Here is a 14,569-nt window from a genome sequence, read left to right as displayed (position 1 = left end):
TTGTGCAGAAGTCAGGTTAATACACAGCCGACAGCCCTATTGGACAACTGTTAAAATTCATATTATGGCAAGAACCAATCAGCTAACTAAAGAAAAACGAGTGGCCATCATTACTTTAAGAAATGAAGGTCAGTCAGTCCAGAAAATTGCAAAAACTTTAAATGTGTCCCCAAGTGGAGTCGCAAAAACCATCAAGCGCTACAACGAAACTGGCACACATGAGGACCGACCCAGGAAAGGAAGACCAAGAGTCACCTCTGCTTCTGAGGATAAGTTCATCCGAGTCACCAGCCTCAGAAATCGCAAGTTAACAGCAGCTCAGATCAGAGACCAGATGAATGCCACACAGAGTTCTAGCAGTAGACCCATCTCTAGAACAACTGTTAAGAGGAGACTGTGCGAATCGGGCCTTCATGGTCAAATAGGTGCTAGGAAACCACTGCTAAGGAGAGGCAACAAGCAGAAGAGATTTGTTTGGGCCAAGAAACACAAGGAATGGACATTAGACCAGTGGAAATCTGTGCTTTGGTCTGATGAGTCCAAATTTGAGATCTTTGCTTCCAAGCGCCGTGTCTTTGTGAGACGCAGAAAAGGTGAACGGATGGATTCCACATGCCTGGTTCCCACTGTGAAGCATGGAGGAGGAGGTGTGATGGCGTGAGGGTGTTTTGCTGGTGACACTGTTGGGGATTTATTCAAAATTGAAGGCACACTGAACCAGCATGGCTACCACAGCATCCTGCAGCGAGATGCCATCCCATCCGGTTTGCGTTTAGTTGGACGATCATTTATTTTTCAACAGGACAGGACAATGACCCCAAACACACCTCCAGGCTGTGTAAGGGCTATTTGACCAAGAAGGAGAGTGATGGAGTGCTGCGGCAGATGACCTGGCCTCCACAGTCACCGGACCTGAACCCAATCGAGATGGTTTGGGGTGAGCTGGACCGCAGAGTGAAGGCAAAGGGGCCAACAAGTGCTAAACACCTCTGGGAACTCCTTCAAGACTGTTGGAAAACCATTTCAGGTGACTACCTCTTGAAGCTCATGGAGAGAATGCCAAGAGTGTGCAAAGCAGTAATCAGAGCAAAGGGTGGCTATTTTGAAGAAACTAGAATATAAAACATGTTTTCAGTTATTTCACCTTTGTTTGTTAAGTACATAACTCCACATGTGTTCATTCATAGTTTTGATGCCTTCAGTGAGAATCTACAATGTAAATAGTCATGAAAATAAAGAAAACGCATTGAATGAGAAGGTGTGTCCAAACTTTTGGCCTGTACTGTATATATATATATATATATATATAATGTATATGTATATGTATGTATGTATGTATGTGTATATATATATATATATATATATATATATATATATATATATATATATATATATATATATATGTATATATGTATGTATATATATATATATATATATATATATATATATATATATATGTATATGTATATAAAGGGAATAAAATTAAAAATTCAAACTGTCAGACATGAAAATTGCACAGTTGCTGAAGTTGGGTTTCAACGGACTCATTTAAACTGTTTAAGAAAATATAATTTCCCCTTGTGGTGAAATAAACTGCATCGTTCACAAATAGCCCAGGAGTGTCAAGCCTTGTGTGAGGTTGATGTTCAAAGCTGTCACTTAAACATTAAACAACAACATATGTAGCCATAACACTGTTCATAATTCTGGGGGCCTTGTCAGTCTTCCCCGGATTGGCAGCAGCCAGTGAGGTTGACACTTGAGACATCTCCCAGGTCATTCCCACCACAGTGGATGAGGAGGTCCTCCGGAACTGCTCTGGCTTATAGACACTGGATGACGAAAGGGAGATGGCTCGTCCACCTCAGACCACCTCAGCCGAATCAGTGGATGTAGATATCATCAACACCAAGGCTGTTCCCCATGGTTTCTATCATTCTCTCAGGCTCACATTGGACTTAGCTATCTTCAGTGATAGTGGCTAGATGGAAAAAAATCACTGCCATAGTGAGAAATGTACCATATTGTAGGCAAGAAAAATAACCAAAGAAACAACACTCTTATTAGGTGTTTCAGTTATCTAAAAATACACTATTCTGTCAGTTTAGATTTAAAAAAAAATAAAAAAAAAAACTTCTGTATTTTACGCTGAACAGCAATAGAAATTAACAAATACTCACATTTGTGGCTTTGTGTGGGTGCACATGAAATGATGCAGCACTCAGTATTGTTACCTTTTCTGTAAGAAAAAAGACAGAATCATTCCAACAGATGTTTTTGATAACTCTAGATAACCGTTGAACTGTAACATTAGTCTGTTTAGCTGGGAGAATATTGCATATTAATCAGTAACTGTTTTTTTGGTGTACCATTCACTGAGTTAAATAAGCTCAATTTCATCTGCTGGCTTCTGAGCCTTCAGCACACCAAGGCACCTAACATTACAGTTAACCACTGCATTATTGCAGTTATGCCAACCACACACTTTAACATTAACTTACACATGTTAACATTAACTTCAGCTAATGCTACTATAATGTTACAAGGTTAACATTGCTCCTCTGCTATGTAATATTTGCCAGATGTGGACATGTACGCAATTAGCTAAACTTACTAAGACAACTTAAATACTTGCCTCTAATGTTGACCTCGAATTATAGAAGCTAACTTTGTTAGTGGCAATTTAGCACAGCAAGGTTGGTGCAGTGTTCACTCAGGTTGCCAGTGTAGGTGGACGTGCTTAAAAATTGATATTTACGCACTTGTAGAAGAGATTGTTTTGTACTTGTAAAAGAGATTGTTTTGTATTTGTAGAATTTTTTTTTTTTTGACTTTGTAGAATATATATTTTTTTGTACTTGAAAGACATGCTGTGTTTATTTCTGAAGCATGATGTATTAGAAATATGCTGCGTATTTGGTTGATAGGTATGTTTTGTATTTGCAAAACAAAATCCATTAATTTGTTAATTATGTTTTAAATTTGCAAACCACATTGTATTTGTTAGTGGATCATAGGGCATTTGTAAAACACTATTATTTGTTTGTTTGTTTGTAAAAACGTGAAAAACATCTTGTTATAACAAGATTTTTTTTCATTGTTATTACCCGATACTGATCAGTTATTTTATTTTATTTATTTATTTATTTTTTGTTTGTTTTTTTCTGGCATGGCATCAGTTTGCCTTCGTAGGGGGTACAGGATAACCTTTTGCTTCATGGTCCAGTTTCTTTTGCTGTTGGTAATTTTTTGTGTCTTGGTGGGATAATGCCCTTTCATTTCAAGGTTTAGTTATGCAAGTTAATGTGGTGTGCTTGTTGACCATTTGAAATTTATGCATGCATGCTTTGCTGCTGATCCAACAATGTAAATTCTTTTCGTTTTTCTGTTGTTGTTGTTGTTGTTGTTGTTGTCATTGAGCAGTAGGTGAGATTGTTCCAAGCGACTCTCTGGATCTGCCAAACAAAGCCGCCATGTCGGTGACTGTTCATGAAAATCGCAAATCCCGAACTAGCACAGGCTCCATGAACATCTCACTGTTCCACAAGCCTTCACATCCTGACAGTGTCCTGACCCACCTGAACACATTGAGAAAACAGTGCATGTTTACTGATGTCACTCTGTGGGCAGGGGATCGCTCCTTCCCATGCCACAGGTAAACACATGCTTACAACATTTGTGCCTATTTACCATTCAACCGACAACTTTTCCCCACCACAACAGAGAGTAACAGCAACTAAGTTTTCTAGATAGACTTCTTACAATCCTTTTGTGCTTTTCTTTGTTTTCTTCATAACTTCTGGACCTGCAACTACTGACAAAATGCTGTGTTTGTGTCTTACAGGGCTGTCTTGGCAGCGTGCAGTTGTTATTTTGAGGCCATGTTCAGTGGAGGGCTACGAGAAAGTCTGGACAGTGATGTCAATTTCAGAGACAGTATACACCCTGAGGTACAACTACTTTTGCTGAGGAAAAGGATACCGTATTTTTATGCCTCTTCACCAGCGATAGCCGCGGCCAGAGGCATTTTGTTTTTGGGTTGTCCGTCTGTCTGTCCCATTCTCATGGAAGTGACATCTCAAGAGCACCTTGGGGGAATTTCTTTAAATTTGACACAAATGTAAACTTGGACTTAAGGATGAACTGATTAGAATTTGATGGTCAAAGGTCAAGATTACTGTGACCTCTCAAAACATGCTTTGTCCATTATTGGGAAATTTATCTGCTAATTATGACAAAATTTCACACAAGATAAAATGATTAAGTGATGACATTTTATATCTCAAAGGTCAGCTACACTGTGACATCATAAAGTTCTGCATAAAACACTTTTCTGGCTATTATTCAGTGTCATATCTCAGGAACAGAAGAGGAGACATTTAGTCAGATAAAGAATTTGTAACACTAATCTTGGGTGTCCACCTTGAAACTGTACTGATTGTATAGATCTTCTGTGCTGTCAGGGGGAATATGTGTGTGAAGCATCCATATTTTCACAGATATGGTTGTAAATTGTAAGAGAAACTTGAATGGTGCATGGAGGCATACAACTGCAGGGCAGTATTTTTTGTTTAAACTAGTCAGAAAGCCAACAAGACCTAACATTATGTGCATAAGTAAATATCCATCCCTTGTTCTAATATTAATACTAGTGACACCCAGCACTTCCATGTTTTGTAAATGAAGCAGTACACAGCCATGCTGATATACAGTATGTGTTAAGCTCTATGAAGCATCTATACAGATTGATGCTGCATCACCATGTTTTTCTTTGACTACAACTTATTGCGCCCCACTCATATCTCGGTTGGTGAAGGTAGTAAGGAGTAACTTGGCTATGTAATGTGGTTAGATAACTCCTTCTAAGAACAAAGTTGTTTGAGGCATGCAGAAGCCCTAGAATTAGTCATTGTGTCAGTTGTGCATGGTGTTATGTCAGTGGTTAATGCTAATTCCCTACTCTTCCAGGTCTTGGAGCTCCTGCTGGACTTTGCCTATTCTTCACGCATCATCATAAACGAGGAGAACGCAGAGTCATTGTTAGAGGCGGGTGACATGTTGCAGTTTCATGACATTCGGGACGCAGCAGCAGAGTTTTTAGAAAAAAACCTGCACTCATCAAACTGCCTGGGGATGATGCTGTTATCAGACGCTCATCAGTGTAAAAGACTGTACGAACTGTCATGGAGGATGTGTCTGCTACACTACGAGACGGTAAAGATGACTCAGTGTTTTCTGGCTTCCTGCACTAACCAAAGCCCCTTTCCCACTGCACAGAAAATCCCACTAATGTTAAATAGTTTATCTTAGCACAAAGCAGAGGTCATACAGAACAGCAGGAATTTAAACAGTCAACACTAATGACAATAATAAACCCTTAAACTATTATGTAATACATTTTCTTCCACACTTGATCCTGACTTTTTTATCGTTGCGATTATATTGTCAGTATCAATATGAGTAAATGGAAGTTTTTCATCTCCCTCTCCTCACTCATGTAGAGTTAGCAGCTGAAATATAGATGTATTTCAGAGAAGATCCATGTGAGGCTGATATTTGAATTCACAGGTTAAATGTACAATGCATGTAATCCAAGTGTTTGTCTGTCCTTTAGGTCAGAGAATCAGAAGATTTCTATAGCCTGTCTAAAGATAAATTGCTGGAGCTGATTCTCAGCGATGAGCTCGAAATAGAAGATGAACAGGTGAGTAAAGCTCTCTTTTCTTTATTTTCTTTTCTTTGATAACATTTCTAATGCTTTTTGACTAGATATCCTACAAGGCAGGTTCAGTGGATTCACCAGTTTCTATGCTCTATTTTTCTCCTTAATAATCTAATATAAGATGGCAATTATTCTTGAAAACTGGTAATCCATACCTACTCTTTGTGTTTCTAAATGCATTTAGTTCCCTCCATTATAGCAAAGAGTGGTGTGATCGCAACATATCAGCTAAATGCTTCTGTTGTGGCAGGTTGTGTTTAACTCTGTACTGCGGTGGGTCAGATATGACTTGGAGGGTCGGCGTCACCATTTACCAGACCTACTGAGGGGAATCAGGTTGGCACTTCTGCCGTCTGAGTGTCTGCTCGAGGCTGTAGCCTGTGAGGAGCTGGTTATGGCTGACAAGAGGAGCAGGTACGTTCTGTCAGGGAGCTTATAAATCCATATAAAGCTCTGGTGTCTGTCTTTCTTCTTTCAGCACACATTTTTCTTTCTAAGATTAGAAAATATAAAATTACTTATTTAAAATCCCAGGAAATGTTGCTTGTTCTTATACTGGTCTCAAGTAGTTATACATGTGTCTTTGTTTGTATACATAACGGCAGTCTTAATGGAAGTTGCTCCCCCAGCAGGAAGATACCACACTGCAAAAACTGCTTAGCAATGGCCTGAGGAATGTGAGAAAGAGCTCAAGACATCAACATGGCCTTTAAATTTCCTAGATTCCAATCTAATAGAGCATCAGTAGGACATGCTGGTACCTCAGAGGTCCTGTGTCCTAAACAGGTATATATATATATATATATATATATATATATATATATATATATATATATATATATATATATATATATATATATATATATATATATATGAGGCCTGGGAGTTTGACGGTCCTACATATATATATTTTATTTATTTTGTTTAACCTTTATTTAACCAGGAAGGGTCCCACTGAGTTACAGGAACTCCTCTTCCAGGGCGGCAAAACTTACAAGCACACAAAAGACAAGACAATGGACACATACTAAAACCACCAGAACACAAGTCTCACATACAAAACATACTAGAACACAAAGTCAATGAGAACACATTACACTCAGTAAGACATATAACAAGGTAAAACAGACAGACTATTGAAATGCACCAAGTTAGAAGCAGTGATACTGTTCAGTAATGGTTGATTTTAAAAGGTTTTCAAATATGTTGAAAGGTTAAACTGATTCCAGATTCAAATGATTCATCCAGGTCCAGGAAGTTATATATATGTGTGTATATATATAACTTCCTGGACCTGGATGAATCATTTGAATTTGATGACTGCCCGTATTTATTTGAACATGGAGTACACGTATATTTATATATATATATATATATATATATATATATATATATATATATATATATATATATATATATATATATATATATACAGTACAGGCCAAAAGTTTGGACACACCTTCTCATTCAATGTGTTTTCTTTATTTTCATGACTATTTACATTGTAGATTCTCACTGAAGGCATCAAAACTATGAATGAACACATGTGGAGTTATGTACTTAACAAAAAAAGGTGAAATAACTGAAAACATGTTTTATATTCTAGTTTCTTCAAAATAGCCACCCTTTGCTCTGATTACTGCTTTGCACACTCTTGGCATTCTCTCAATGAGCTTCAAGAGGTAGTCACCTGAAATGGTTTCCACTTCACAGGTGTGCCTTATCAGGGTTAATTAGTGGAATTTCTTGCTTTATCAATGGGGTTGGGACCATCAGTTGTGTTGTGCAGAAGAACCAATCAGCTAACTAAAGAAAAACGAGTGGCCATCATTACTTTAAGAAATGAAGGTCAGTCAGTCCGGAAAATTGCAAAAACTTTAAATGTGTCCCCAAGTGGAGTCGCAAAAACCATCAAGCGCTACAACGAAACTGGCACACATGAGGACCGACCAAGGAAAGGAAGACCAAGAGTCACCTCTGCTTCTGAGGATAAGTTCATCCGAGTCACCAGCCTCAGAAATCGCAAGTTAACAGCAGCTCAGATCAGAGACCAGATGAATGCCACACAGAGTTCTAGCAGTAGACCCATCTCTAGAACAACTGTTAAGAGGAGACTGTGCGAATCGGGCCTTCATGGTCAAATAGGTGCTAGGAAACCACTGCTAAGGAGAGGCAACAAGCAGAAGAGATTTGTTTGGGCCAAGAAACACAAGGAATGGACATTAGACCAGTGGAAATCTGTGCTTTGGTCTGATGAGTCCAAATTTGAGATCTTTGCTTCCAAGCGCCGTGTCTTTGTGAGACGCAGAAAAGGTGAACGGATGGATTCCACATGCCCGGTTCCCACTGTGAAGCATGGAGGAGGAGGTGTGATGGTGTGGGGGTGTTTTGCTGGTGACACTGTTGGGGATTTATTCAAAATTGAAGGCACACTGAACCAGCATGGCTACCACAGCATCCTGCAGCGACATGCCATCCCATCCGGTTTGTGTTTAGTTGGACGATCATTTATTTTTCAACAGGACAATGACCCCAAACACACCTCCAGGCTGTGTAAGGGCTATTTGACCAAGAAGGAGAGTGATGGAGTGCTGCGGCAGATGACCTGGCCTCCACAGTCACCGGACCTGAACCCAATCGAGATGGTTTGGGGTGAGCTGGACCGCAGAGTGAAGGCAAAGGGGCCAACAAGTGCTGAACACCTCTGGGAACTCCTTCAAGACTGTTGGAAAACCATTTCAGGTGACTACCTCTTGAAGCTCATGGAGAGAATGCCAAGAGTGTGCAAAGCAGTAATCAGAGCAAAGGGTGGCTATTTTGAAGAAACTAGAATATAAAACATGTTTTCAGTTATTTCACCTTTTTTTGTTAAGTACATAACTCCACATGTGTTCATTCATAGTTTTGATGCCTTCAGTGAGAATCTACAATGTAAATAGTCATGAAAATAAAGAAAACGCATTGAATGAGAAGGTGTGTCCAAACTTTTGGCCTGTACTGTATATAGCTAACAAGGCGTACAGTAATAAAAGCTTAACACTCTCCAGTAACATTCAGTGTCTGGCTGCTCTGCTACCATGCTTTTATGTCTTCGTTGAGACTAGGGTGACCAGACGTCCCGCATCGCGCGGGACTGCACAGCATTTCTGTCTCTTTTCATGCGTTACGCAAATTGAGACCATGTCAATTGAGACATGTCTCATGTCTCCAGATTTTAAGAATCCTCACATCCCACTGACCACAGTTCTCTGTGTTGCTGAATACTTCAATAAACAAAACAGTCCAGGGTTAATATGGACTCTGTATAGTTTATGATTAATTTTAATATTTAGTCTCTGATGACTAAACTTCTCACTGGGGGCAGATGTCCCACATTGTCCCTCACAAACCTACTCCTTGTCCCACATTTGGTTTATTGGGACCTGGTCACCCTAGTTGAGACTTGAGTTGATCGGAGTGGCAGTGACATCACCAGTGCCTTTCTGAAAAAAATCTGAGCTTTCTAACTAGAAGCACTTAGGGCAGTCCCACAAAATAGGCAGAGCAATCTGAAAAAAGATGCTGGGCTTGGTGCTTTTTCTCCTTACTGGAAACAAATGAAAAAGTTGCTGGTGCTCAGAAAAAAACGCTATGTGCACACAGGCCGTAAGATACGCCCAGTCACTCTTACGTGCTGCTAAAGACTAAGGGGGTGTTGGCTGGTGACAGAAGATGCCACCATATGTCACCTGCCACCAGATCAATAAAAAGCAGAATTCAGAGATTTGTGGGAATGAAGACATGTTGGTAGAAAATAAGATATGACAAAGGTGTCTTTATCTTTCAGAAGTCATGATTTAACTTTTGTCTGCAGGTCAATAGTAGAAGAGGCAATGCAATGTAAAAAGAAAATCCTTCAGAATGACGGAATAGTGACTAGTCCATGTGCTCGACCACGCAAGGCAGGACACACACTGCTTATCCTGGGAGGCCAGACCTTCATGTGTGACAAGATATACCAGGTAAAAGACAGACACAGTCCTCCTTGGAAGACCTGTTTTCATGTGTGACAAGATATTGCATGTGTTATAGAAAGTATAAGGTGTCCAGTTGGCTTGGCTTAAAGTGCATATTAAATGTTAATAAATGAGAGGAATTAGTTTAGAAAGTAAAGCATACTCCTCATTGTTAAAAAGATTATTAAGCTTGTTTCCTGCGAGAGTTTACCGCATACCGTCATACGTAATAATGGATTACTCCTATAGAGATCCACTCACTACCACTGTATGTATGATGTCCTGACAGCCTAGGGTTGTAAGATGCATCCTATAATTACAACATCAGCCGGCCATTAATGGGCAGGTTGCTGGTTCGATTCCAGGGTCCTCTGCAAGACACTGAAACTCCAGTTGCTCCTGGTGTATGTATGTGGGGGAAAATGTAAAGATGATTTTAAAAATGTGATTTTTTAAATGTGAAAACTGTGAGTCAGAGATTGAGCTACACTGATATAGAACTGCAGATTCAACCCAAATTCTGCATGAAATTATTTTAAAAAATCAATGCAGATGTCAAAAACTGATCTCTCTTTTTATGCCTCTGCGCCAGTGATAATCATGGCCGGAGGCATTTTGTTTTAGGGTTATCCATCCGTCTGTCCGTCCCATGCTTGTGAACGCAGTATCTCGACAACACATCAATGGAATTTTTTCAAATTTGGCACAAATATCCACTTGGACTCAACAATGAACTGATTAGTTTTTGATGGTCAGATGTAGGGCTGGGCGGTATGACAAAATTTTCATATCACGTTTTTTTTTTTTTTTTGTTAAATCATATTGGTTTCACAGTATTTGACGGTATTTTGCTCAGGTTCGGCCCACTTGACATGCTGCTGTGTTGTGCTATAGCCTATTCAAGTGCTGGAATTTGTTATTTACATGACAACGCCTGAACGCAACACAGGTTCAGCTCCATTAGTGCTGTGCTCGCTTATAATTGTCTCAGACTCGGGTCGGCTTTGGTCAGGAAAATGCGGCCCGAGCCGTGCTCTAGTGTGCTCACCTGTGTGTGTGTGTGTGTGTGTGCGTGCATGTGTCTGTGTGTGTGTGTGTGTGTGTGTGTGTGTGTGTGTGCGCATCAGGGCGAAACTCCGCCATGTGCGATACAGAGAGCAGAGGAGAATTGTAAAGGCGCGACCATGTAGAGACAGAAATAACATGTTTCTCAAAGCGCAAATGCAAAGAATTTATAGATTTCTCCATTTATGACCGATTATATCATCAAAAATATTCAGAGAATCGGGGCGTCGGTAGCGTAGCGGATAGTGCCGGCGCCCCATGTACAGAGCCATTGCCTCGCTGCGGCGGTCGCGGGCTGCATGTCAGTCCCCGCTCCTCTCTCTCTGTCTCCCCATTTTACACACTGTCCTATCCATTAAAGGCAAAAAGCCCACAAAAATAATCTTTAAAAAAAAAATATTCAGAGAATCTGGAAAAATCTCTGCATGTAAGGGGCAAGGCTGAAAACCAACATTGAATGCAAGTGACCTTTGATTCCTCAGACTGCACTGAGAGATCAAAGGTCAAAAACCAATATGATTGTATAACAGATATTGCTAAATGGGCTCAGGAAAACCATTGTCAGTAAACACAGTTTGTTGCTGCATCTACAAATGCAAGCTGAGACTATATCAACAACATCCAGAAACTGTGTCCAGAAACATTTTTGGGCCCAAGCTCATCTGAGATGGACTGACAAAAAGTGGAAAAGTGTGCTGTGGTCTAAGGAGTTCACATTTTAAATTGTTTTTGGAAATCATGAACATCGTGTCCTTCGGGATAAAGAGGAGAAAGACCACTAGGATGTTTACCAGCTCAAAGTTCAAAGCCAGCATCTGTGATGGTATGGGGGTGCGTTTGTGCCCATGGTATTGTGGGTAACTTGCACAACGGTGAGGGTGCCATGAATGCTGAAAGGTACATACTGGTTTTGGAGCAACATATGCTGCCATCCAGATGATGTCTTCTTCAGGAAAATCTCTGCTCATGCCAGCAAGACAATGAGACACATTCTGCACATTCCAACAGCGTGGCTTTGTAGTAAAAAGATGCAGGTATGAGACCAACGTGCCTGCAGTCCAGACCAGTCTGCCACTGACCAATTCAAATCGACTGTCAAGCACCTTTAGTGGTATGTCAGGCAAGAATAAGAATGAATTTCACTTTCAAAACTTCAACAATTAGTGTCCTCAGTTCTCAAACGCTTAGAGAGTATCTTTAAAAGAAAAAATGGTAATATCACACAGTGGTAACCATGCCCCTGTCCCAACTTTTTGGAACATGTTGCAGGCGTCAGATTCAGAATGTATGTTGTCATGTGTATGTTTACAAAAAACAACAACAATAAAGTTTAGCATTTTGTACATTAAATATCTTGTCTTTGGGCTGGAGTCAATTAAATATAGGTGTAAACAGATTTGCAAATTATTGCCTTCTGTTTTTATTTATGTTTCACACAGTGTCCCAACCTTTTTGGAATAAGCGTTTAAGTACATTTAAAATTGTATGTGCAGTACTTGGGTAAATGTACTAACTTTACATTCTGCCACTGAAAATCAGAGTTGAAGTGTACACTAGTGCATGTTTTTGGAAGTGCCACCTCATGGTATTGACTGAATGGGCATGTTTACAGTGAAATCTAGACACGCCTTGTCAGGAAACAGGAGGAGGGGAGGAGACTCCCACTGACTGAGAGTTGACTGGTAACTGACTGGAAAACTGATGTCAGCACCTAAAAGGCTTTTGGCTGGGGCACAGAATACAGTGTCGGAGCCCAGTGGTCCCTGGCCCTGAAAGTGCAAGGACCCTAATGTTGTTATAGTTGTTTCTAGTGTTGCCTGGTGGACACAGGAAGTGGTACAAAATTTCCAATAGTCATTTCCACTGCCACACACTCTATGCAGGAATAACATCTAAGTTGTATACCCAGTGTGCAACAGTTGTTTAAATGCATGCCCGTATCAGCCAGCGTCCTGCCAGTACCCCAGACTTGCGGGAAGGTGTGAGGGCCCGCTTGTTGCTGCTTGCAGCTTTTTTAGTTTTGTTGAAGTGTGTCTTTTATTGTCTTTTAAACCTTATTCCATTAAAATCAAATAACCACTATTGTTGCCTTATTTTTAGGTTGACCATAAAGCCAAGGAAATCATACCTAAGGCAGACCTCCCCAGCCCCAGGAAAGAGTTCAGCGCATGTGCCATTGGCTGTAAGGTTTATGTCACAGGAGGAAGAGGATCAGAGAACGGAGTCTCTAAAGATGTCTGGATCTATGACACTGTCCATGAAGAATGGTCTAAAGGAGCACCCATGCTAATAGCCAGGTGAGTTAAGTTAAATTACAGTAAACAGAAAACTAACAGAAGCATGTCATATAACTCTTCCACATTTATGTGTGGTCTGTCAATATTAATGTTTATTTAGAGTTTTACAAATTCATTTTGAGTGGTACAAATGTATGTTGAGTGGTACACATTCATATAGAGCAAAGTTGAAAATTAGCACCCACCACTGGCCAAATGTAGGTGAAAGTGATAGATGGTGGGGTAATTTGATCAACCTACCAGACACAGTGGCGGGTAGACAAAGGGGACATTTAACAAATTACTGAATCTCTCAGTCTACAAGCTGCTTGAAAGCAGCAGGCGTAAGGCAATGGGCTTTTTCTTCATTGCAGTGATTGGCACCTTGGGGGTTGCGATCGAATGTGTGTTAGCACATTCAATGTGTTTCCATTCACAGACCCTACAATGATGGAGCAATGCTGGCCACCGTCCTTGTCTTGTACACACTTCTCCGTTAATGTTGTAGCTTACCAGGAACCCATGGGGGGGTTGGGTCCTCCAGCTCCCGGCGTTTCATTTGCACTTGCCAAAATGTGGCTGACATGCACAGCAATCCGCTTGTTGTGCTAACCTCAGCACATGTTGCTAGTGATGAGCTTAAAGTTTGTGTGTGTGTGTGTGTGTGTGTGTGTGTGTGTGTGTAACCACAAGTGACTATTACAAATAATAAATGAATACATTTATGGGAAAATGTGTATTTCTGTGCATATTATTATTATAATAATAATAATAATTATTATTATCATTATTATTGTTATTATTATTATTGTAATTTATTTATAGCAAGTCAGGCATTACACAAAAGTTAGTTATACACAAAAGTGATTACAGAATGATGGCTAGTAAACAAAAATATAAGTGGCTGGTAGAATTGAGGATCTACCACCAAAATCATACTGTCTTCTTCTTCTTCTTTCGGCTGTTCCCTTTAGGGGTCTCCCCAGTGAATCATCTGCCTCCTTCTAACCCTATCCTCTGCATCCTCTTCTCTCACACCAGCTGACTTCATATCCTCTTCCACAACATCCATAAATCTCCTCTTTGGTCTTCCTCTAGGCCTCTTGCCTGGCAGTTCCCACTTCAGCATCCTTCTACCGATATATTCACTATCCCTCCTCTGAACATGTCCAAACCATCTCAGTCTGGCCTCTCTGACTTTATCTCCAAGACATCTAACATGAGCTGTCCCTCTGATGTACTCATTCCTGATCCTATCCATCCTCGTCACGTCTAAAGAGAACCTCAACATCTTTATCTCTGCTACCTCCAGCTCTGCCTCCTGCTTTTACCTCAGTGCCACTGTCTCTAAACCAAACAACATCACTGGTCTCACCACCATCTTGTACACCTTTCCTTTTAATCTTGCTGGTACTCTTCTATCACACATCACACCTGACACTTGTCTCCACCCATTCCAACCTGCTTGCACATGTTTCTTCACCTCTTTTCCACACTTTCCGTTGCTCTGG

The 14,569-nt window shown here is 40.3% G+C and overlaps 1 protein-coding gene across 1 annotated transcript in view; it reads left to right on the top strand.

Annotated features, from left to right (window-relative positions):
• The window catches only part of enc2 (ectodermal-neural cortex 2), a 77,290-nt gene that overhangs the window by 22,056 nt on the left and 40,665 nt on the right, over positions 1 to 14,569 (top strand). Inside the window, exons 3-9 of the mRNA XM_033634992.2 lie at positions 3,424 to 3,655; positions 3,845 to 3,950; positions 4,969 to 5,214; positions 5,615 to 5,704; positions 5,973 to 6,136; positions 9,576 to 9,723; positions 12,883 to 13,079. Coding sequence (XP_033490883.1) covers positions 3,424 to 3,655; positions 3,845 to 3,950; positions 4,969 to 5,214; positions 5,615 to 5,704; positions 5,973 to 6,136; positions 9,576 to 9,723; positions 12,883 to 13,079 — 1,183 coding nt within the window. The remainder of the gene's footprint in view (positions 1 to 3,423; positions 3,656 to 3,844; positions 3,951 to 4,968; positions 5,215 to 5,614; positions 5,705 to 5,972; positions 6,137 to 9,575; positions 9,724 to 12,882; positions 13,080 to 14,569) is intronic.

Source organism: Epinephelus lanceolatus, chromosome 5 (genome assembly GCF_041903045.1).
Source record: "Epinephelus lanceolatus isolate andai-2023 chromosome 5, ASM4190304v1, whole genome shotgun sequence".
Classification (NCBI taxonomy): Eukaryota; Metazoa; Chordata; class Actinopteri; order Perciformes; family Serranidae; genus Epinephelus; species Epinephelus lanceolatus.
This window is presented reverse-complemented; position numbering and strand designations above follow the sequence as displayed.